Source organism: Danio rerio, chromosome 1 (genome assembly GCF_052040795.2).
Source record: "Danio rerio strain M-AB ecotype USA chromosome 1, GRCz13ab, whole genome shotgun sequence".
NCBI classification, from domain to species: Eukaryota; Metazoa; Chordata; class Actinopteri; order Cypriniformes; family Danionidae; genus Danio; species Danio rerio.
In genome coordinates this window covers 24,615,939-24,641,711 of record NC_141021.1, presented here as the reverse complement: position 1 = coordinate 24,641,711, position 25,773 = coordinate 24,615,939, and the positions used below count along the sequence as shown (strand labels likewise).

Below are 25,773 nucleotides of genomic sequence, written 5' to 3'. Positions count from 1 at the left end.
TGGCCTTGACATCCTCCCAGAGGAGCTGGAGGAAGTGTCCTAAGACTGCTGCCACCGCAACCCGGCCCTGGATAAGCGGATGAAAATAACGACTCATATTTCATTTAGAATTTATAAAGTCATTTGTAAGTAATTTGCATTGCTAAGCACTTCATTTAGACTACTTTAAATGTTTTCTCAGTAGGTTGTTTAGAGATTTCCTTTTGAACACCGTAGATTCTAGATTTTCAAATAGTTGAATCTCGAACAAAAAACATCCTATCCTAACAAATACTACATCAGTAGAAATGTTATTATTCTGCTTTCAGATGCTGTACAAGCTGACATGTATAAATCTTAGTATTAAAAAAGTACTTTTTGACTGGATTTGTGGTCACATTTGTTTCTTATTATATTTTCTTATGGTGACTGCTATCAAGAGTAAATTCTGCGTCAAACTAACGTTTTCCTTTGAAATGACGTCACTGAGACCTCCCAGTCCAGCTGCTGCTGAAACGGCTGAGTTGTTCACACGTAGCGTTTCGCCGTCTTTGCCATCACGTCAAATTTAAAGCACCGATATTCATTTCGCCCTATAGATAATGCGAGTGTTGCTGAATTGAATTTAAACTGTAAAAACGCGTTTTGGTATAAAAAGCTTATTAGATTTGCTTACGCCATTGTCAGAATAAGATTTGTTTTGCGCTGGCTTAGTTAGCGAATCTCTTAGTTTGAAGAGAGTGCATGTACCCGGAAGTAGATGTGTACTCTCCCCTCTCTGAAGTGTTTACGTTGCTATCTCCTCCCGGTGGGGGTGTGTATGTGTATTAGTGTGTCTGTCTGTATGTACTGCCAGAGTTCATGTATCAATAGTTTATTCATTCAAGAACAAGGCGCCTCAGACGGAGGAATCTTACCTGCATACAACGCTGAGTTTCATGAAGTATATCTGTAACTAAAGAGCTGCACTGTAAGACACGGTGAGTCTGTTCAGCTGTTGAAATCATTTATCATTTAAAAAGATTTAAAAAGTGCATATCTTCAAACTCACCGAGTTTAAAACTTCGTGCTTTTGTCAATGAAACTAACTTATAATTCAACGCTGATCGCTTGAATGAGTCTTGTCTTCAATCCCTTGATTAGCTCTGTTTAAAAAAAGTTAAAAGAGTTACTAAATTCATGTATTTACTGGAATATCTTCAGATTTTATGATAGCAAATAACTAAATGAATCGTTTAACTAATTATACTTCTTAAAAGCGGGGAATTTCCACATTGATGAGACTTTTTGCAAACAGAAGTTTATTTGCTTCAAAGTTGTTCATCTGGTTCTTAATAATATTTATGTAACGTTATCTTAAAACTGAGGCTTATATGTAAATCCAGCTGTGCAGTAAATACGAATCACGAATCGATCTAGCTACGAATCATCTAACTGTACTGAATCAAGAGAACCAAATCTATGAATCAGGACTGGATTGATGGGATATTTAATTGACTGATTATCTTTATATTTATAACGTTTTTGAATATCATAATATTGATCTCTGTGAATTTGTTTTACTGTGATGCTTTTGTTATTTTTTATAAACGGTTATTAGTGACAAAAACATTTTATTCAGATTCAAGAAGTTAGCTAACCTGAACCATTTCAGAACTGTTTGAAATGTTTAATGCTTTCTTTACTTAATTATATTAAGCAAACAAACTAATGTAAACACACATGGTGGAGTTTTACTATTCGTTGATTTTTTTTTTTAAATAGTTTTTTTTTATTTAATAGCAATTCTTAAGAAAGACCTGATATGAAATCACTGTCACGAGTCTTGAGTTGCAAGTCAGATTTTAGAAAAACTTTTTAAAAGAACCAAATGTTTTAAAACAGCTTCAAAACAGTTCATTCATGCTTAACACCCAGGTGGTCGGTAATGTGATACTTGGCACTGGCCACCTCATGAGCCCCTGGATCCCTGCTGATCAGAATAAATTGCCCTGGAGGCCATTCAGAGCCATTGTAGACCTCTTATATGTTGTTCTTGTTTTTGTAGGAAATGTGAGTTTGTTTCTGTGTGTCTCTTTTCTTAGATGTTTCAGATTAAAAAGATTTGCTGTATAGGCGCTGGGTATGTTGGTGGTCCAACTTGTAGTGTCATTGCCAGCATGTGTCCTGAGATCACGGTAACAGTGGTGGATGTTAATGAATCCCGGATCAAAGCCTGGAACTCTGATACACTACCCATTTATGAGGTAAAAAAAAAACCTTTTAAGGAATAATAAAGGTGCACTCAGATATAGTTTCTTCAATAAATATGCATTTTCTAAATACTGTAAGTGAAAAGTGCATTTGCATTAGTTGTTGATTTTTCATTTGCAATTATCAAAGAGCAAAAAATCTTCAAAAGGCTTCTTATAATTTACATGTTATTTTAAGAATGCCAGTAGTAACCTAACTTAATAAATAAAAAAGTAATTCACTGTCATGAAAAATGTCTCTTCTTTTTGTTGTTGTAGCCGGGCCTGAATGAAGTGGTGCTGTCTTGTCGCGGGAAGAACCTCTTCTTCTCCACAGATATAGACTCTGCCATTAAAGAAGCTGATTTGGTCTTCATTTCAGTGAGTGCAGCAAAGGATCTTATTGTGGCTGTGCGTGTAGGTCTGTGCACTGACCCTCATTTACTTCTCTTTTGCTCAGGTAAACACCCCAACTAAGACGTACGGTATGGGCAAAGGGCGCGCTGCTGATCTGAAGTTTATTGAGGCATGTGCCCGGCGGATTGTAGAGGTGTCAGACGGGTATAAAATCGTTACAGAGAAGAGCACAGTGCCAGTTCGTGCAGCTGAGAGCATACGCAGGATATTTGATGCCAATACCAAACCCAGCCTTAATCTACAGGTGTGTTTGTGTGAGCTGTTCAATATTTTAACCCCTTAGATTTTTTGCTTTATTTTTTGTCTAAACTCTTTTTACTGGATTCAATTTTTACTGGACTTTTTCAATGATTAATTGAAAGCATGTCAAATATATTCAAGTTAGGTTCAATTTAAAACAACTTGCTATCACTAGATCAATAACAAAATAATTTAGTGAAATCTTGAGCAGTTTTTAATATCATTTTTTTGTATCATGAACTGTATTGATGGTAAAATCAAAATCTGAAACAGTATTGAATTATTTTGAAAAGTACATTTTATTTACAGTAGTATTAAGTTGATATTTCTGTGTTTTTACCATATAATATCCAAAATTTTTGAAGTGGCAGACTCTGAAAACACCTCAAGCCTCATGAATGTTTCAATATGTGTGTAGTAAATAAAACTATGATATTCATTCATTCGACAAAACATGTCGAATGTTATAGGTTTAATATCAATCAAGTCTTTCTGTACAGATAATAGTTCACATCATGATTTGATTTGGTGTACTGAAATGCTTTTGATTTATTAATTGAAATGCCAATGACTTTGCAACTACTGATTCTGCATTGTGGAAATTATAGGAGAAAGCTTATCAGCTGATCAGCTATTTTACATCAAATATGTTGGTTCAGTTGTATATAAATGTGTAACAGAAAGTATAGAAAGTTTTTAGTGCAATTATTGACTGAAGTCCTGTACAATAAATTGCTAAAAAGTAAAGCAAAGGTGTTTTTTTGTAAAATGTTTTGCTTTGAGACTTTATTCACCAAAGAATTCTGAAAAACACAAAAAATTTTAACAAATATACTCCGCAACGCAAGTGTTTGCAACACTGATGAAATATGGAAAATGCTTATTATTGAGCTTCAAAAGAGCATATAAGAATGATTTCTGAAGGATCGTGCAACATTCACCCTGAAAAATAAGATGCTGTGAGGGTCCTAAATAAAGTAAATGATTTGTTTCTACTGCAAATTTTTTACATAACCAAATGTGTTGTTAAATATGCTTCTGCATCAGCTTGCCATTTACACACAGCTCTCATCTACTTTGAATATAATTAGGCTGTTGTTTTGTTAGGGTTTTTAACAAAGTTTGCTATTTTCCCCCTGGATTTGTAGATTCCCCCTCCCCCAAGCTAATTTTGTTTCTCTGTGCAAATAATTTGACCTTTTCTCTTGGAATACAGGTTCTCTCTAACCCAGAGTTCCTTGCAGAGGGTACTGCAGTAAAGGACCTTAAAGAGCCAGACCGCGTCTTGATTGGTGGAGATGAGACTCCGGAGGGTCAAAGGGCTATCAGTGCTCTCTGTGCAGTTTATGAGCACTGGGTCCCTAAAACACGCATCATCACCACCAACACCTGGTCCTCTGAACTTTCTAAACTGGTATGTAGAAGTAAGATGTCTAATCAATAATTGATTAAAGGGACAGAAATAAAAATTCTGTCAGCATTTAGCTATTCTCTACTTCTTTCAAACTGGTCCAAACTTTCTGTTCCAAACTTCTGTTGAACACAAATGCTCAAGAATACTCAAGGATGTTTTTTTGTTTTTTTTAGTTATTGTAAAAAAAAAGTGTAATTGGTTGATATTTTGGTGTATTTTTTGTAAACTGCACACAAAACAACAATACTCAAGGATGTTGGAAAAAGCAGTCATTGATTTCCATAGTATTTTTTGTTTATACTATAGATGTCAATTGCTGCTTCTTTTTTCAGTTTAGACCTAACTGAGTGTGACTAAATGGTTTAATATTTGTGTGAACTATCCCTTTAAAATGTATGTAAAAGTGATTCATTAATTTGTTTTTGATGTATAAAAAGCATTTTTGTGTTTTAGGCAGCAAATGCGTTCCTGGCTCAGCGCATCAGCAGTATAAACTCCATCTCTGCGCTGTGTGAATCCACTGGTGCTGATGTGGAGGAGGTGGCCAGAGCCATTGGCATGGACCAGCGAATTGGCAGCAAGTTCCTCAAAGCCAGCGTCGGTCAGTGTGCTAGTTTTTACCCTAACTTTATCATAGTTCTTTTTTTTAATTGGTGTTTTGTTGCTTCGTTAATCTGCCCTGATATGATAGAATGAGGTTCAAATTAAGAAGTGAGACTTTTGCTTCAGTTTTCTAAATCCACATCCATGCCTGTATTAGGATTTGGAGGAAGTTGTTTTCAGAAGGATGTGCTGAATTTGGTTTACCTCTGTGAAGCACTGAATCTACCAGAGGTTGCTTCATACTGGCAGCAGGTAAATCTTGGCTTTGAATATCTAATATTTAAGTCTTGTGTCATTTCAAATTCATTAATGCTAAAGGATAAGGATAGACAGCTGTTGTTATTATATTATATTATATTATATTATATTATATTATATTATATTATATTATATTATATTATATTATACTGTAGTATAGAACATAATAATGCATATTATACATATTGTAATGTATTCTATAGAAAATTCATGTTGTTAATTTAAGATATGGGTGTTTAATTTACATTATAGCACAACTAGAATTAATAAAATTACAATGTTTATTTCAAAATATCACTGTTTTACTGTTAACATTTTCTTCAGATTGATCATGGCCTAAAATAAAAACAAGTGGCAAAATTAGACAAATTTTATTATTATTTTTTTTTGTTTAGATCTCAAGAACCACTAGACTAAAAAATATGTTTTTTCAATAGCATTACAAAAATCATATCAACATATGTTTATCAAATATGATGCATTTATTTAGTCAGTAAGCATTGCAGGCCTACTGCATTGCATTTTGTTTTGCCCATAAATTAAATAGCTTACATCATAAAAACAATCTTACTAAATACACACTGTTGGGGGATTAAAGAAACAAATGATATATAATGCATTTTATGTAAGTGGTCTGACAAACTATTGTTAAAATATAATTGAAAAAATAACCAAGTGCACCAAATAGTTTTTTGTCCATTTTGATTCTCTTAAATAAAACCAGATGTATGAAATAATATAATAAGATCAAAGGTCAGATTAAAATGATAAGTCATAATAATGATGTGACTCTGTAATGTTTGATCTAACAAACACAGCAATAGTGAACTGATGAGACTTATTTCAAAATAAATAAAGTGACTTTTTCTGACTTGTATTTCAGTGTGTAAACTTCAACGGTATAGATTTATATGGTAATATGTTGTATGGAAACACAGTGAAATCAAATAATTAGTTTGCTTTTGTATGTGCAGGTGATTGACATGAATGAATATCAGAGAAAGAGATTCGCCTGTCGGATCATTGACTGCCTGTTTAACACGGTTACAGGGAAGAAAATCGCCTTGTTGGGTTTCTCCTTCAAGAAAGACACGGGTGACACCAGGTAAATGCAGCAGAGGCACTTTGAGCCAGTCATTTTTCATTTACAACTACTTTATCACTAATTCATTTATGCTTTGTCAAAAACCTGTGACCTACAAAACAGATTATGAGATGCCAAAGCATGAGTTAATCACTAACTTTGATTGTGTAATGAAAGTTACACACATTTTCTCTGTTTAAACTATAGCCTGTTAAAAAGCTTGAAACACAACACAAAGCATGCGCAAACACACTGTAACCTTTACCTAGAGTCAGTGAGAATATGTCATGTCTCCTGTGTGTGCATGTTTTCAGAAGTGAACCATGGCAGACTTTTAACCTCCATCCAAGCAATCATGACAGATTGCATTTTTTTGAGCAATTGATAAAACTCGAATGACAGAGGAAATGACATGACATTAATCGCTTCAATAGTGAAGATGTTTGTATTATTATATTTATAAATAATAATATTAATTAGTTTTTTTTTTTTTAAACAAGATTTCCTTTACTACTTATATTATTTATTCATTTATTCATTTTCTTTTCAGCTTAGTCCCTTTTTTAATCTGGGTTTGCCACAACGGAATGAACCGGCAACTTATCTAGCACGTTTTTACGCGGCGGATGCCCTTCCAGCCACAACCCATCTCTGGAAAAACTAATTATATTATTAACATAAAATTATGTATGAAAATAAAACCTCGATAAACCTAGAGCATGATTTAAGAATTATCCAGGATGTTTCGTAAAAAGGAAATTTTACAAATTTACTTATTAAATTCTAAATTTGTGAAAAAGTGTAAATATTAAAAAAATAGAATAAAAAAGTAAGAATAAAAAAGTGAGTCGCTGAATTATTCACTTGGGTTTTCCTAAAAAGCTATCACGCATATAGGATGAAAACATCATGAAATTGTTAGCTATTTAAAATAAGGAAAATGATTTTATGATGCATTTAATTTCTCAAGATTACCTGATTTGTTTTGCAGTTGAACAATATCAACTTAAACATATTTTACAGATGATTGAATTATTGAATTCTTAATCTTTGGACATCAATGTGACATGATAGCTTCATTTAACTGAAAAAAATATATATAAATAAATAGGACCAACTTTATACAGTTGCAGTCAGAATTATTAGCCCCTCTGAATTATTAGCCCCCCTGTTTATTTTTTTTCCCCAATTTCTGTTTAACGGAGAGAAGATTTTTTTTCAACACATTTCTAAACGTAATAGTTTTAATAACTCATCTCTAATAACTGATTTATTTTATCTTTGCCATGATGGCAGTAAATAATATTTGACTAGATTTTTTTAAGAACCCTCTATACAGCTTAAAGTGACATTTAAAGGCATAACTAGGTTAATTAGGTTAACTAGGCAGGATATGGTAATTAGGCAAGTTAGTCTACAGAACAAACCATCGTTGTACAATATCAAAAAATATATATAGCTTAAAGGGGCAAATAATTTTGACCTTAAAATGTTTGTAAAAAATTTTAAAAACTGCTTTTATTCTAGCCAAAATAAAACAAACTAGACTTTCTCCAGAAGAAAAAATATGATCAGACATACTCTGAAAATTTCTTTTCTCTGTTAAACATCATTTTGGAAATATTAAACAAATACAAAGGGGGGCTAATAATTCTGACTGTACTTTAACTTTATTTATATTTATATATTTGGTTGGAACTTTACCAAAAGTAAACTACAGTGTAACTTGTGTTACATTGTGTCTATTTATGACAAACTAGATCATGGCATCATAATTGGTCCGTAAATGAGTTTTATGTCAATTCTGTGTTTCAGAGAGTCGTCCAGTATTTACATTTCAAAGTATTTGATGGACGAAGGAGCCAAGCTGCATATTTATGACCCTAAAGTACTGAAGGAGCAGATAATCCAGGACCTGTCTCAACCCGGCATCTCCGGAGACAATCCAGAAAGAGGTGTGTGTGTGAAGCAGATAAAACTGTGCCTTAGGTCTCGTTCGTTGTGCTTTGTCATGCTGAATTTCACACAGAAATAAACCTCATGTCTGGGAATGCAGGAGAAAGTTGATTGTGTGTAATGTTGGATGACTCTTTCTTTTTGCAGTGTCTGATCTTGTAACAGTGACGGTTGACCCCTATGAGGCCTGTGAAAGTGCACATGCTCTGGTCATCTGTACAGAGTGGGATATGTTTAAGGTAAATGACAAACACACAAACATGATTCAAAAGGCCTGTAATATGATATTGTTCTGTGCTATTAAATGCTTTAAATCAAAAACAGGTTGTATTAAAAAGTATCAAAAGTTGATAAATGAATATAGGGAAATTTTAATGCCCTTAAAAAGTATTAAAAAGTCTTAAGTGCTATTTTGCAAGGCATTAAATTTGATATTATTTTGATTATACAATGTATGGTTGTATGCTAAAGTTTCCCTGAATTAAATCTGCGAATATCAGGGTGCTGTGTAGTTTATGTGTAGTCAATAAAAACCCACTAGATTTGACATCATGCGGCTTTGTTTACTGCAATAACCAAGGCAACATCATTATTTCTGCAGTTCTATAGGCGCCAACCTGCTGAATTAGCTAGATTTTTATTTAGTATATGATATATGTTTTAGTTTTGGATTAATTTCTCATATTAAATTTAGTAAACATACTGTGAGTTAAAATCTCGCCAGTGTTAACGGTTGAAAAGTGGTTATAAGGTTTTAAAAGGTATGGAAGGAGTCTTAAAAAAGGTCTTAAAAAGTATTGAATTTCACTCTCTGATTCCTTTGAATACTCTGGAAAAAGTCCTATTGGATAGTTCTATCATTAGCCTTGTTATTAGTAAATATCAGATTTACATATTTTGTATTTTGTGCTCAATTGTAAAAAATTATTTTAGTAGGCAGTATTTTAAAACAATAATGTCTACAGTATTTGTATGCATCTCCATATTCAGACACAAATTTCTATATATAGAAATATTGTATAGAAATAAATATTGTTTAAATGGTAATTTTACAGCAAACAGTTCACTCAAAAATACAAATTGTCGTCCTTTATTCACCCTTCACTCGTCACAAACCTTTCTTCTGTTGAACACAAATGAAGTTATTTTGAAAGTTGTTGGAAACCTGTAGCCATTGACATCCATGGGATTTGCTTTTTCATATGGAAGTCAATGGCTACAGTTTCTTCAGCTTTCTTCAAAATATCTTCTTTTGTTTTCAACAGAAAAAAAGACGCTCAAAAAGGCTTAGAATCACTTGTGGGTGAGTGAATAGGGAGTACATTTTCATTTTTGAGTGAACTATCCCTTTAACTTAAACGCATGTGTAATAATAATTACTTGTATAAATGTGATGATAGATATATTTATATATGTTAAAAATGTGTAAAACTCTAAACATTGTTCAAATCAATTTTGAATAAATACTAAAAGAGAAATGATAATTAACACTTTAAGGTGCACTACTTGAATTTTTTTGTCTTGGATTTTTCTGACACAACTCTGACAAATATTATGATAACCTACGATAATAACCTACGGATAAAAGATTAACCAGGTGGTTACGATGACTGTTTAAGGTTTAAATACACTGTGGGTCATTTTTACAGCCAAACGGTGCATATTTATAACAAACCAATGCAAGTCTGATGATGCTCTTACCGAGTGTGGAATCATGGGAGTTGTGGTTTTCATTACATCCTATGGGACTCCTGCAGAAATCGTGTTTATGGATGAGCTAAAGCACAGGTGTCAAACTCAGTTCCAAAAGGGCCGCCTCTCTGCACAGTTTAGTTCCAACCCTAATTAAACACACCTGATCAAACTAATTGAGTCCTTCAGGCTTGTTTGAAACCTACAGGTAAGTGTGTTGGAGCAGGGTTGGAACTAAACTGTGCAGGGCTTTGGCCCTCCAGGAATTGAGTTTGACACCCCTGAGCTAAAGTATTCAAAACTAATGATCATGCTAGAATGAAGCGGAGTAAAGCTATCGAAGCAAAAACGAGACCACCGATCACAATTTTATTAAGCTACATCGACCTGCTCCAGTTGTGATCGTGCGGGTTAGAAGTAATGTTGTTTTATCATACTGGGTGCATTTTAGGGTTCTGTTATTATGCTTTTCTGTACTCGCAACATATTAAAGTATCTTCAGTGGAATGTTTTCCATAAACCAAACAAGTGATCAAGGGTGTATGATGCTACTAGCATGATGACATGGGAGGACACAGTCTGTCGCTAGTTAAAATTGCTAATTTCCAGATTTGAACATTCTATGAAACATTTGGGGCAATGAGCACAAGTCTGCAAAATATATAACACAGGTTTAGTAGTTTTTAATGGACAAAACTTTTCATATTTTGCATTTAAATGTTAATAAAAAACTATAAATATTTATTTATATTTTAAGAAATTACTTAGAAATTTAAGAATGTGTAATATTAATAATGTTTTAATATTACTTGGTACTACAAGTTACATCAATTCCACAATATGTCCAAAAAGGAATACTATTGCACACATTGTTTGCTAATGGTTAAGTACTGGGTGTGTATTAAATGTATATATATTTTTAGGACCTGGATTATGAGAAAATATATCACAAGATGTTGAAACCAGCGTTCATTTTTGATGGACGACGAGTCCTGGATCATCTGCATACCCAACTACAAAACGTTGGCTTTCAGGTCAGTGCTTATTTGGGAAATTCACATATTGGAAGTTTTTGCACCCGCCCGACTTGTCTTTTTATTCCCTTTAAAAGTTCACATTTACATTGTTGTGTGTCCTGCATAGATCGAGACCATCGGTAAGAAGGTGACGACACGAATCCCCTTCACAACCTCTGGAGGAGTACCACGAATCACTGAACCACCAGTAAAGAAATCCAAAGCCTGAGGCACAGCTCATCGTCCACACCACACACGCAGGCACTTTACGCTAATCAAAGTCTTTCTCTGAGAAAACCAAAGTAATGTGTGACCATTGCTGGAAATCAACAGACTCTTCTGTTTGTAAAAGTGCACGTGCTCTGTGTGTGTGTGTGTGTGTGTGTGTGTGTGTGTGTGTTGAACGGTGTTTTTTAATCAGAGATTTATCTTTTATGACCGTTAGCAAAAACTTTATCATTGATGATTCCTATAATATCTTGAATGTTCTCATGTCTGTACCATTTCAGATAAACTGTGCACAAAACTGATGTTAATGCATTTTAACATCCCACTACTGTTCAGTAGTGTATTAATGTTTACAGCTGTCAGTGTTTTGGTTTTTAATACCAAAATCATATTAGGAATGACAACGTTTAAGACCAAGTGGGACATTAAAAACTCTATCAAACATTTGGGTTCAATTTGGCATGTGATACCTCTAGCAAATATCTGTTCATTTCACCCAGTTATTAATCTTCTGATATATATATATATATATGTATTGTATGTTATTATAGTTGTAGGTTTTATAAAATCATCTCTTACTGTACAGGTTTGTATCGATCATGTACAATGATAGCAAAAATCCGATTTTTAAAAAAATAAAAATGTATCAATGAAAAGCACTGTCTGTCATTCTGCTCATTTCACAAGGTATCACTGAAAGAAGACATACAATTAACACATACTTTGACAAGAATTCATTTAATATATTCTGAGATTCATTTCTAAAACAACCAACCCAACATCTTTATTTAAACACTTTTACAGAATGCAACTGTAGCAGTTTATTTTGTAATAAGTATACTTTAAGGCATTTTGTAGCCCTGGATTTTGAATCCTGTAACCATTTCCTCACCTCTAGGATTAAAGTATGTATGTTGTGTTCCGCACAAGAAAACATCATGAGGTTGAGCAAATGATGGCAACTTTCATTTTTGTGTGGAGCATCAGTGTTATATTGTTTAATATTTAAGCAGAGAGAGAGAGAGAGTACTGTAGAACACAGGAGATGTGGAGCAGGTTTACTCTGCTGTTGCTGTGGTTTCTTCAGTCTTCCTCTTTTCCAGCAGATTCTTCAAAAAGAACTCCCCTAAAATATAGATTAAACAACGTGTCAGCACATCTCACACTTGACTATGAAATCAGTCTTACTAGTCTTTTTAAATTGAGATTTTATACATGATCTGGAAGCAGAATATATAAGCTTACTACTGCTACATGGTTCGTAAGGACAAAAATATTTTGAGAAAATTAAGTTCTTGGCAACAATAAGAAATGTACAAAATCTATTAAGTCAAAGGTCTCAAACTGGATTCCTGGAGAGCCGCAGGGCTACACAGTTTTGCTCCAACCCTATTCAAACAGCTGATCCAACTAATCAAGGTGTTCAAGACTACTAGAGACTATTCAGCAGGTGTGAGTTGGAGGTGGTTGGAAATAAACTGCAGAGCTGCTGCACTCCAGGAATTGAGCTTGAGACCACTGTACTAAAGGAATATGCTCTTTACTTAATATTCAAATCATGTTGGCTTAACATTTGTAACAACTTTGATCATGATGTACTGTGGTCATACAAATCTGACAATGTTTACTATACAGAGGTAGATGATAGAGCTGAATTCAGATTCAAAATGAACCCAAAGCAACATACAGTAAATAATTTATTCATGAACCAAGATGTGAATGTGACCATGAGGAAACTATTGCGGATGAATGCAGATGTCAACATTGGCCATCACACTTGTCCTGGTGGTAAATTAATGCTCCGTGTCTTCTGTTTGGACCAGAAAAAGAGAGCTAAAAAAGTCATACTTGTGCAAAAGAAAAAGAATGTATCACAGAACAAAACATTTACCACAGATGCCAAGTGCTCAGTTCTTGTTCAACAAGGCTTGATATTTTAACTGAAATTTGATATATGATTTAATAATTGGACTTGGCTGTTGGTCTTAAACACGACTGCCCTTTTAACTTTAGATCAGTCTGATATGGCCTGAAAAACCCTGGTGTATACATCTCATGTGGAGTATTAGGTGATACTTTTGTGTGGTGATGCTGATTGATATTCACTGTCATAATATGGACATGCATGAGATTTTTTGAATCTCAAATTTTAGCCAATGAAGAGATCACAGCACTGAAACAAGACCAGAGTCAGCAAATGTAATGTAATCTAAAAGATTTGATTTAAGGACTCAAATTTAGACTTTTGAGGTGGCGCGATGGCTCAGTTGTTAGCACAGTTACCTCACATTCATTGGGATTTCATGTCTGTATTTTGTATGTGGTGTGTTTAAGTGTGAGAATGTATGGATGTTTCCCAGTAATGGGTTGCGACTGGAAAGGCATCCATATTCTGGGATAGTTGGTGGTTCATTCCGCTGTGGCGACCTCTGATAAATGAAGGACTAAGCCACAGGTGTCAAACTCTACACAGTTTAGCTCTACACAGTTAAGTTTTTAACCATAATTAAACACACCAGATCAAACTAATTAAGTCCTTCAGTCTTGTTTAAAACCTACAAATAAAGCTGCGGTCACACTGGTCTTTTCTCCCCATAGACTTCCATTCATACGCATGCAAATGCGTCAGACCGGAAAAGTTTCGCAGGTTGCTGCGGTGCAAATTTCAAGCTTGGCAAGACCGATCGAAGATCAATACATGACCTCTCTGGACAGAAATTTAAAACATGGAGGAATCGCTCGCTTATAGGTCTAATAATGTTGTTTAATCCTACCCCTTTTTGCAGCGCCGCATGACAGAATTTTGCATTATCAAACTCTAGTGTGACCGCAGCTTAAGTGTTTTGAAGCAGGGTTACAACTAAACTATGCAGAACTGCGGCCCTCAGGGGTGTTAAACCAGGAGTATGAAGAAATGAATGAGTTTAGATTTTTATTGTTTGGACCTTACAAGATATTTGTACCAGCCAAGCAACCATCACCAAGAGGAATGGAAAGTTATATAGATATATATAGTAGTATAATAGATAGTATTATTTATACTACTATATACTACTATATATATTTATATTACAATATAGAGCTCTATGAATTGAAACATTCTCTTAGATTACCTGCTTTATAAGACGAGCGCACAAGTGGTCCACTGGCAGTGTAGATGAAGCCCATCTCCTGGCCAACCTTCTCCCAAAACGCAAACTTTTCAGGGGTGACATATTCTTCCACCTTCGGTCAGACACACACACTTAGACTGATGTGTTCATGAATAGTCAGTGACACTCGACAGAAGAAACTGAATGAAACTGAAATGATGTTTGAGATGGGAAATTAGGAATACTGTTACTTTTAAATCTGGTCCCTATTGTGGCTTATTTTGTCTGAAGCATCTGCGTATATCACCATTATGTTATTTTAAGCTTGCCCATCATAATCTTAAATTCAAATGATTGAGTTTAAAGGGATTTTTCACTAAAAACTGAAAAAAAAAAAAAAAACAGAGTTTGAAACCCCTGATTTAGACCATACTATAAAGACTACTGGAGTAATAGAGTTGATAAAGTACCTTAAGATGGCGTTTGGTTGGTTGCATGTACTGCCCCAGGGTTAGACAATCCACACCAGAGTCCCTCAATTCTGGAACAAAATTCAGAACTCATAAATGCTAATGTGGTATTTTATTCACCTCCTGGTGTGTATATAAAAAACTATCATCATTTCTAACTCTGCTATCATTTACCTGTTAAAGTGGCTTGTATTTGTGCATCTGTTTCTCCGAGCCCCAGCATGATAGAAGTTTTTGTGAGCACACTGGATTTCACCTTTTTAGCATGTCGTAAAACACTCAGTGATTGGTCAAAGTTTGCCCGGGGGTCACGTACATGCCTTAAGGTCAAAGATCAAAGGGGGGAAAATGAGTTCTGCAATAAAATTTCCAAGCTTTTAACTGCAGTGAAAACCGCTGTTACTAATTTAGGAACATAGATAGATCTACAAAACTTGCGCCATCTGGTGGTGACTGTATGTACTACAAATAAAACGGGTTAAAAACCATAATCAAATAATGAAAAAAAAACATATTTAAAAAAATTAAATAATAATAAAACAAGTGCATTCAACTGCAACAGAAATAAAAATTCTCAATTAAACATCTCGAAATTACACAGTCCATCAAAAACAGCTTTAAAAGTCTGCCATTACAGAGTTTGAGAGCAATGTGCGTGTAGAGAAGATTCAAAGTCTGTAAATTTACACAATGTAAGAGTAAACTGCACCAACCTCTGTAATTCTCTGACCGTCTCTACATTGTGAGCATAAACATCAAGGCCAGACAAAGCAATTTTCTCCACCGCTGCCAGATCGCCACGGAAATCAGGAGTCAAACACTCTACCAAGATTTTAGAGTTCCTAAGAAAAAAACAGATCATGTTTATTAAGAAAAGGTGAATGGCTTTATTTTACGAACGATTAAGACTCAATTTCCAACCTTTCTTTAATGTTGGAGACAGTCTTTGCAAAGTGTTCAGCGCCACCATCAGGAATGTCTGTTCAGAAGCATAAAAATATAGACAAGATTTTGTGCTACTGTGTCATCCATAAGCTAGCAAACTGCTAAATCTTCACAAATAAAGACAATGTGATGTGCTACCAATAGACAAGTGTCAGCCATATACTAGCATACTGCTAATACTTCACAAATATAGACAATGTTTTGTGCTACTATCCATATGCTAGCAAACTATTACATTTTCACAAGTATAAATAAGGTTTAGTGGTCCATATGCTAAATCTAAATCTGCTAAATCTTCTTAAATATAGACAATGTTTTGTGCTACTATGTGTCATCCATAAGCTAGCATACATCTAAATCTTCACAAATACAATGTTTTGTGTTATTATCCATATGCTAACAAACTACTAAATCTTCTCAAATGAAGTCAATGTTTTGTGCTACTATCTGTCAAGCGTCAACCATATACTAGCATACTGCTAAAACTTCACATAGACAGTGCTTTGTGCTACTATCCATATGCTAGCATTCTATTATACCTTCATTAATAGAAACAATGTTTTGTGCTACTATTTGTCATCCATTAGAAAACTACCATAGATGTATACATTAGATGTCGCCTACCCTGTTGTTGTCAATTAGAAGGAATGCATCAACAGAGCCACCATTTTAGTACAGGGTAGCGCTCCTTTGAAATTAATGCGGGACCAAGGTGCAGTTGAGGACTTTGGCCATCCAGAGACAAAGATGTACACATATATCAATGACCGGGAGTTTTCCCGGTGGTCAGTATGCAAATATTTTTTTACATTTCGAAAATTATCATTTTACATCACTTTTCATTAATGGATGAGTGGATGGATGAGTCACTTCTGATTTTAATGGCGCGAGCAATTTGTTTGTAAATAAATCTCCGTTATGAATGACACTTAGCCAAAAATAATACAAGTTTCTGGCACCGCAGCATCTTGTTGTCATATTTATTTTTCATTGTTTGCTAATTTTATTTAGCAAAACTAACATAAGCCTAAAATTTAGTGCGAGTTGGTGCTACTTTGCCCTGTGGTAAATGCAGAAGTGACTGTATTATCATCAATATTTGTTAAGCACAAAAGTTCATAACACAAAAACTTAAAAAAACTCTTACCTATGAAATTTTATGCCTTCATGCTTTGTTTTTTTTGTTTGCATGTTACTAAACCTGTACACAGCACTAAAGTATAACATCTACACATTGCCACAACTGTCTTGACTAGTATGGTAGAATGACATTTGTCCTAGGAGCACTGTATAAATGTGGTGGCGCTATTGACACACGCTCAGGGTCCGTATGTGATATCTAGTGTATATATCTATGGCAAACTACTTAAATAATCTCTACAATGTTCCTCCTTACAAAGATTACTTGCTGTATTTGCTGATAAATGAATGATTCTCTTCAAACACTTTAATATGCCTTTTGTAAAACACACTTCTTAAGGGGGTCGCACATTAAATGCACCGCTCAGTGACGCGCCACGCAGTGTCATGCATTTTAAAATTCTAAACGCCCAGCCACGACTCATGATACAGTTCATATTTCTGCCATGCCATCTGAATAGTTTAATTTTAAATAACATGCGAATGTGAGCGTTTGGTCTGTGATACTTTCAACGGTTATGTGCGCGCCATGTTGCGGCACATCCAGTGTGCGAGTGCGACCTGCTTTAGTGTTTGTCAGTGGAGAGTTACATTTCCTCACCATCTCGGTCCACTGATGTGAGTACTACATAGTCCAGACCCCATGCTGCAATGGCTTTAGCGGTGTTATATGGCTCATCGGGGTCAAGAGGTGGAGGACGTCTCGCTGTCTTAACTGAACAAAACCTACAGCCACGTGTGCATGTGTCCCCCATTAACTATGGAGAGAGAATGAGACAGCAGGAGTTTACAGATCACAGTTCTCCATTAGAGAATCAGCTAAGGTTCTACTGGAAAGAGAACATTATCATAAGATTTTGTTATTGTACGGGTGTTTTACAGAACCAGCACACTCACCATAATGGTGGCTGTGGCCGTGGCGTACTCTCCTCCACCCCAACATTCACCAATATTTGGACAACGGGCTTCTTCGCAGACCTGGAACCATTAGAATAGTCAAGAATTCATGTACTACAGGGAACAAAAGCAGATTTTATTTTTCATTAATGGAACTATTTAACCCCCAATTAAACTTTTTTCATCCTTTCCTAATGTTTTATTTTTTGCTGTGCAACATGAAAGAGGTTAATTATACAAGAATGTCCTTATAATAATCCCATAATTATGCACACTAAAAGTGAATGGTAATAATTTTTCTCTGTAAAGATTTTGAGTTAAGAGAGAAATAACATTAATCCTATTTACCACACTGTTAATTAAACAGCTTCCAATCAAACGTAAGCTTCTAGCTTTTCATTGTCAATGCTGTAATCTAAATATTAGCCTTTACTTTGGTAGGAAGTTTAAATAAAGATTTATTTCAAGAATATTTAAAAAAAAATATTTTCTAAACATGCAACAGTGTTTACTGCCACTTTTGTACCACATCATGCACATTTGCAGAATAAAAGTATTGTTTACGTTTTTTTAAGAATAGCATAATGAAACAAAGTCTCTTTTTTGCACTAATTTTTGATGCTTCAGGCTGCATTTGCATTTTTGCTCTTACAGTCAAGAGAACAATGTTTATTGTATTTAAATGAGTAGTTCTGATTAACTTGATTTTAAAACAATGATTCAAGACACTTACTGTGTGGAGGTTTAATTCTCTAAGTGTATTCTTCAATTTGTTGTAGTTTTTCCCTATAGGAATCTCTGTCTTCAGCCATGGTGGTAGCCTTAACCTGGGAACAAACAAACAACTGGTTAAATCATCTGGACTGGGATTTTATATACACACACACAAAGCATATTTCATGCATATTTCAAGAAGTGTCCACATAAACGTTGCAAAATACATTTTGTGATAATAAAAATGTTATTATGTGTAATATAAAACATTATATATGCTGTTATATTGTGATTCAGAGTAAAGATCAGGGAAATGAAAAGGAGATGAATATTACCAGTGTAGATATGCAAAAAGCTGGTCAGCAATTATAGCAAGTGTTTGATTTGCTGTAATAGCCAATAAAGACGTTTCTATTGATTATTGAGAATAGTATGACTCATTTTGGTCATGCCACTTTTTGATCAAACCTGAGAAATATATTTTTTCCCACAATGATGCCTCTTGAACATTATTGTGTTATCTTTAGGGAGAAGTCTGTGTGATTTTTAGTAACAAAATAATAATAATAATAACAATAATAATAATAATAATTGTATCCATACATTTATATATAAAAATAAAGCAACATACTTATTCTGACCTGTATTTATTATACTATATAAAAAGTGTAAGTCATCATGGCATATGTTATTAAATAGAATTATAATTATAAACTTCTCACTGAAAATATGTACAACTTGTTGTTTAAAGAACAGTAGTTAAGTGCAAAAAAACAAAAATAGATAGTTCTAAATATGTTTGACCAGATTATTTCTTGTGTGTAAACTATTGATATATATATTGACATTTTAAAAGATGTTTTTAAATCATGTTAAAAATGCATAACAGTATTTTATAATAATTATTCAATTAAACATGATATGAGAGATATTTTACAGGCAATCAATCAATCAATCAATCAATCAATCAATCTATCTATCTATCACATTAAATGGGTACGTCTTAATTTCATGAAATATTTTTTAATAACAGGACAAAGTCTGCGCCCTTTTAGTTACTAAGCTATTAAAGCACATCTTTTATTTGTTAAAAATAATAAGTGTTTAAAAGCAAAACTGAGATTAAAATACAAACTTTGATTGAATGATTAAGTGACTTTCAAAGAAAAGAAAAAAATGATATATGAACTACACTGTTTCAATTCACTATAATCTTCTATGTGCAGCTGCTTTGACACAATCTACATTGTAAAAGCGCTATACAAATAAAGATGAATTGAATTGAATAACGTTATATTTATATATACAGTAACTTTTTCCAACTCATGTGATTTACTGTACTTTTGCAGCGTTGGTACAGTACTGATGGCCAATAAAATATTTGGATAAAAGTGTCTGCTAAATGACTAAATGTAAATGTAAAATAGTTTGACACTTTGATTTAAAGATTTAGATGATATTACTTCAAACGTCTCTGAGTATCAAAACACCAGTAAATCACTGATATTTTGTAAGTAGCTCATCAAAATATAACAAATGAAAAAGATACAGTGGTGTATGTCCACCTTTCTCCTTTTTCTCTCTTTAGGTTGCCTCTGTATTCCTCCCACTTGCTCTTTTCTGACAGCTCTCCAGATATGAAGTCCTGCAGGTTCAGTCCATCCTCCCTCAGGTCTTTCTTCCTGTCATTGTGTGTGGATGGTGATGGTGATGATGATGATGATGTGCTGGCAGCAGTGCTCAGTCTGTTACAGTACACCTTCGACAACAAGTACTAAATCAGGGCGCTTCAAAATATTAATAATAATACAACTTTCATAACGTGACCTTCCTCTAACGTTACCTCGTAAATGAGCACATGCACTATAACACAAGCTCTGCTAATAACGTGAAAACATTCCACTTAATTTGACTAATGTTACATTTGACAAGTGAGTGTGTTGGAATAACTTCTGTAGTAACGTTACTGGCCTGCGCCGGTAGGTAAAGCTGAAATGTTTAGCATTGTGTTTTTGTACAGTCAATCGTTAAACTTAAACGAAGCAAAAAAAAATGCTTACATTAGCCGCCTCGGCGCCTTTAGATGGTAAAAACAGATGACTTGAAGAATATCGGCTCGCAGCTCCACAACTTCTACTGATCAACGCCATGACTTTAGATCCAGCTCGAGCCTGTCATTGACAACAATCACTCTGACATCGATTCATCTACACTGCAGTTATGCACAGACCTCGCTAACGTGTGCGTAAAACAAATATCTATATTAATAAATATATGCATAATAAATAAATTGATATTTGTATATTGCGATGTAATACAATTTAAGAAAGTTCACATCAATAACTTTGTTTCTTTCATTATCTGCAATCGCTTGGTCGTGCCTTAAAGATTTGCGGTGACGCAAAACGTACTGGTTACATTTACGTCATGACGTTCTTCCTCCTTCCTTTCCCCCTTAATCGGCGAGGTAAGAACATGGCGAATCCTGTTCTTGTGCATTTGAATCAAGTTCAATCTGCGTTATTATGAAGCCTGTTAGGTTTCCCTGGTACCTCATGATATAGCTTACACACTTGTATATATATCCGTGGATGTATTGACGAGAGAAAACCCGATGGTCTTTGATAATAGACAGCCCGGTCTGTGTTTATCTGTCAGCGACACTCAAAGGCCGTAGCAATTTCAAGTCATTCATTAAGCACATTGATATCAAGCCATACTTTTCTTTATATACTTGAAATTTTCGCGTATAATTAAAATTCAATTCAAGGCTAAAAATTGTGCTATTGAGGCGACTCGAGAAGTTTGACTTGGCTAACGTAGTAGCACGTAGTATCTGCTCGAATCATTTAAGGGTTTCTAACGTTGCTCTATCGTTTCAGAATGAAGACCATTCTCAGTAACCAGACAGTGGACATCCCTGACAATGGTACGTCAAATATCATACTTAACGTTTGAAACTATTTACACGTTTGTGTCTAAAGCAACATCAATTTCGTTTTTTTGCTTGCAGTCACGGTGTCCCTCAAGGGCCGCACAGTTACCGTGAAGGGACCCCGTGGTGTTCTCCGCCGGGAGTTCAACCACATTAACCTGGAACTCAGTCTGTTGGGCAAGAAACAGAAAAAGGTTTGTAGCTTAGTTTTGATATATGGGCCTGAAACTGCATTGTGTATCATTCTTGGTGGAGTTGTTAAAATGCAACAGTGCATTATTAATGACTTATAAAGCCTTCATGTACGTTAAACATCTGAGCTGGTCCAGTCAAATTCATTCCAAATAAAATGTCTATTGAATTATTAGACATAAAATGTCTATCTACTTTGCATAATGCAACTAAACTAAGTACAAAACCTTTTTGAGTGCAATTTGACATTTCTCAGTGTTAATGTCTTTTATATTTTGGATGTTTTGCAAGTTCAATTTCAAGAATATGAAATGAAGTTTAAACATTTCCTCCCACTCTGCCTGCAAGCTTAATAAGGTCAATGTAGTGCTTTTTCCACGAACTTCTGTACCTGGTGCTTTGTTTTACTGCCACTTTAGGTGATCTTCCAAACCAGTTGTAACATTAGCAAAATGTAGTGTTCGTATACACACTGCTGATCACTGATGGTTCTGAGAAAATTGGCACTTCTAATGTTATTGGATTTGTGACAAGAGACTTAAAAGCCACTATAATGAAATGGTCAGCAGCGGCCAATGCTGTATTGTTGGGTGGCATAACTAAATAGTTTTTATTGACTGCAAAAAGTAGACACCTGAAATGGCAGCATTGGGGTCAGTAGAAAAGTTCCAGAGATTTCTCTTGTTTGTAGCTTAGGAGCTAAATGGGATGACTTGGAATGAAAACATTAAGCAGTAGAGAGGGCACAGCTATAGCTATGATCCCACCACTTTAAGTGCTACTAAATGGCAGTGGAAGTCGAGCCTAGCGAAACCAAGCTGTACTGTATCACTCAGTGGAAAAGCAGCATAATGTGCGTCAAATATTGTACAAATATTGTAGTTGCTTTCCACAGCCGCTTGGCATAGGTTTGCTCTTTCAGTAGTTTGTGCTATAATTAACTCTATGTAAAAGTGATGTAAAATGTACCAACACTTGTTCAAAATTAGCGAGTAATGCTTTGTGGCTGTTTAGTAGGGTATATGCACAGCTTGTATTTCTTCCCATACAGATAAACCTCCAGTTAATGGACTTTTCAATTTTGTAGGATTCCTTTTACAGCATTTATGTTACAATGTAATTAAAATATAATCAATTAACTAGACTTATGCATTTATTTTTTTCATGTAAAACAAATGAAATGCCATTTACACGCACATGCTGTCAGGATCAGCAGACGACTGCAGAAACTCCATTGAAAATACTGGGGGAAAATCATTTTTTATATTTTAAAGACATGATGTGGTAAAACATCATTTGATGCAGTGCCTCTTGCACGTCCTGAGACCTACTTTTTATCGTATAGCAATCAGGCAGTGGAGATCGTTGTTTTTTTTAGGAAAACAGACTTTGCGCAGATTTTGTCACTGCATACAGTTCACCGAAATCAATTGACCCAGGATGCTGAAAATAAAAAGGCCATTTGCATATACCCTGTCATGCATGTTAGTACTTGTTGTAAATAGAGGCCATCATATTATGCTGTTTCAGACACAAATCTGATCAATTCTGCATTGAAATGTTTGATTTTTGACCTCAGTGGGTTCTAGCTAGTTACACGTCACTGTTGCATATTCACCATGTGTGGTGTGAATAATGTTTTATAACACAGATGAAATGAACAGAAAATGCGTGCTGTGTCTTATGCTTTTGACTATCTTAGAAATAGCCTTTAGTAGGGTTTCCACACTTTGTGCTAGAAAAATACTTTTGTTATGTTTCACATAAGGTAGCTCCACAGTAATCTCACTGCAGTTGATCTAGCTGCCGTCTGTGAAGTGATTAAATGATGGTATCTCTGGGGTGTTCGAGCTCAAATGAGTTGACAGGTTGAAATCTGACATAAAGCAGTATCAGATGTGATTTCGAAGTAATAAAAGTCCTAATTTCAGGTTGTTTGGAAGGGAGCATAAGTTTGTTATATCAGCTAATTTTTATTTTTACATTTTTTTTTTTTCATTTCAGCTGCGTGTGGATAAGTGGTGGGGTAACCGAAAGGAGTTGGCCACCGTCCGCACCATCTGCAGTCATGTCCAGAACATGATCAAGGGTGTCACCCTGGTAAGGAGTGTAATGTGTTGGTGCTCTAATTTTTTCCCAATCATATTGAATAAATAAGGGCTGCCATAAAATGCATCTTTTGTTTCCCAGGGTTTCAGGTACAAAATGCGATCTGTATATGCCCATTTTCCCATTAATGTGGTCATCCAAGAGTCTGGCTCTCTGGTGGAGATCAGAAACTTCTTGGGAGAGAAGTACATCCGCCGTGTCCGCATGAGGCAAGGTGAGTCTGCATGTTGTCTGAATTAGCCTATTGTTTTAGCATAATTTGTGTAGTCCTGCTCTGTATGAAATTTGACTTCATAAAACCGATGTTTACTTTTTGTTGTGTAGGAGTTGCATGTGCAGTGTCTGCCGCTCAAAAAGACGAGTTGGTTCTGGAGGGTAATGATATTGAGCTGGTGTCAAACTCAGGTGAGCATCTATTTACGATGTGGTCTGTCAATATATGACAAAAACCTGAAATATTCACTGCTTTATGAATTGAAATGGGATGGTGCGAGTAGAATTTCCCTGTTATTCTAGTTCTAAAGGCCTATATAAATTTTTATATATTTTATACATACATTTATTATGATTTTTTTGACCAGCTTTGTATCTTTATACGGTCCCAATTCCAAATTCAGTTAGATACTATATTGATTTGTTATACTTAAATGTTACTTAAATTAATAATTTAGCAGACATCTTTGAATATAAATGCTGGTGGCTGAAACCATCTCGCTGTTGCTGTGATGAAATAAAAGTGGTTGTGCCAAACAAAGGGTTTCTCCTAGTTATCCTTTTGTTACTGTTTTGTTTAATTCCAATATTAGATCAGATTTTGTGCTTTTTCCTAAATTCCAAAAGTGGCTTATCCAGCATTTTAAACATTTAAAAGAAAAAAAAATCTAGTTTGGATAAACAATCTAGACCGTTTTTTTTCTTTTAAATGTTTAATAATTACATTTTACATGGCTCTTTTTAACTGGATTGTGCAGATGTGTAACTCTAAACCTAGACTGTTCCCCTTCACACAGTATGAATCCCTTTGTTATTATTTATTTGCTCTTACCTGCAGGTCCTGATGTGGTGTTTAATCTTCTGTGAACGTTTTTAGCCTCCTTTTTCCCTCTCCTGACATCCTTAACTCTTGGTTACATAACATGAGTGATAGAAGAGACTGTGTGTTTGTGACTCCTAGTATGCAAGATGTGTGTGAGAGGAAGTGTGGAATAATAGAAGTGTGTGCGCATGCCTCACCTCCCTAGCATTTCTTGTTTCAGCGGCCCTCATCCAGCAGGCAACCACAGTGAAAAATAAGGATATCAGAAAGTTCCTGGACGGTATTTACGTCTCTGAAAAAGGCACTGTAGTGGAGGCAGAGTCATAGAGAACCGAGAGGTTAGAACGAGACCGCCGTACCGGGTGACAGGAGCCACTGCTGCCCATCGCCTTTCATTCGCCTCTTTCCTGCTTCTCGTCTTTGAAGCTGTCCGTTGTGTTGTCTTCCATGCTCTGTTAAATATGTCCAATCTTTTTTTGATAGTGCCAAATTTCAATTCATGCCATTTTCAGACTGAGTTGTCTGTCTCTTACAAGCCAAGTAGCTTTTTCTACACTAACTTTACAGGATTTTGTGTCCCTCTTTTGCATGTTCACATTCATCCAAGCATGACAACACTTAACAAGGCTTTTGAGTCCACAGCTCTAACCACTGGCTTGGTTTGCATGTTACATGTCTATTTTGTAGCACATGGGAGTTTGTGGGTGCACCGCCTTTCTATTTTAAACAGGTCTGTCTCTAATAAGTTGTCTCTTCTTCTGTCCATCAGCTGCTCTGATCCAGCAGGCCACCACTGTGAGGAAGAAGGACATCCGGAAGTTCCTGGATGGGATTTATGTCAGCGAGAAGGGCACAGTGGTGGAACAGCAAGAGGACTAAATTAGTCTCTGTAAAATCTGTCAATAAAGACCAACTCCATTTTTCAATCATATATGTGTGCAGGAGTTTCATTCATGTTGATACTGTCTAGTTTCATGAAGGTCTTTAGTTAATGAGGGTTAATGTGCATGTAGTAGAATATGAGCTACGTGTATTGGAAAAACTTGATTGCATTCTTTTTTGTTTTCACTGTTTTTTGGTCCAGGTGTAAAAGTATGTTTTAGTTTCTTGTATGTAAAACAATAC

At 35.0% G+C, this 25,773-nt stretch overlaps 4 protein-coding genes across 8 annotated transcripts in view; 3 read left to right on the top strand and 1 right to left on the bottom strand.

Moving 5' to 3' along the window:
• pds5a (PDS5 cohesin associated factor A) overlaps positions 1-25,773 on the top strand; it is a 485,752-nt gene that overhangs the window by 65,920 nt on the left and 394,059 nt on the right. The window lies entirely within an intron of this gene.
• Positions 856-11,769, top strand: ugdh (UDP-glucose 6-dehydrogenase). The gene is given in 12 exon segments (NM_001110402.1): positions 856-959; positions 2,064-2,225; positions 2,490-2,591; positions 2,671-2,871; positions 4,084-4,281; positions 4,735-4,882; positions 5,042-5,136; positions 6,117-6,247; positions 8,042-8,181; positions 8,330-8,421; positions 10,798-10,908; positions 11,018-11,769. Coding segments are annotated over 11 exon segments (1,482 nt in total). The 5' UTR covers positions 856-959; the 3' UTR covers positions 11,120-11,769.
• On the bottom strand, positions 11,841-20,565 carry lias (lipoic acid synthetase). Its single transcript, NM_001110401.1, is given in 11 exon segments — positions 11,841-12,244; positions 14,232-14,343; positions 14,681-14,751; positions 14,855-15,000; positions 15,394-15,522; positions 15,602-15,659; positions 17,367-17,523; positions 17,663-17,743; positions 18,396-18,489; positions 19,942-20,135; positions 20,437-20,565. Coding segments are annotated over 11 exon segments (1,200 nt in total). The 5' UTR covers positions 20,527-20,565; the 3' UTR covers positions 11,841-12,176.
• Positions 20,816-25,579, top strand: rpl9 (ribosomal protein L9). 5 transcript variants are annotated; one of them, XM_087235249.1, is made up of 8 exons: positions 20,816-20,843; positions 21,259-21,305; positions 21,390-21,505; positions 23,508-23,603; positions 23,694-23,826; positions 23,937-24,017; positions 24,869-24,986; positions 25,418-25,577. In XM_087235249.1, the coding sequence occupies exons 2-7, from the start codon at positions 21,260-21,262 to the stop codon at positions 24,973-24,975; spliced, it is 579 nt and encodes a 192-aa protein (XP_087091375.1). In that variant the 5' UTR covers positions 20,816-20,843; position 21,259; the 3' UTR covers positions 24,976-24,986; positions 25,418-25,577.

Excerpts from the sequence above, each read along its gene's own strand:
- rpl9 (XM_087235246.1), top strand. The coding sequence starts at position 21,260 with ATGAAGACCATTCTCAGTAACCAGACAGTGGACATCCCTGACAATG. Across the intron at positions 21,506-23,507 it reads TGGGCAAGAAACAGAAAAAG|CTGCGTGTGGATAAGTGGTG; the intron begins GTTTGTAGCTTA and ends TTTTCATTTCAG. Across the intron at positions 23,604-23,693 it reads TGATCAAGGGTGTCACCCTG|GGTTTCAGGTACAAAATGCG; the intron begins GTAAGGAGTGTA and ends TTTGTTTCCCAG.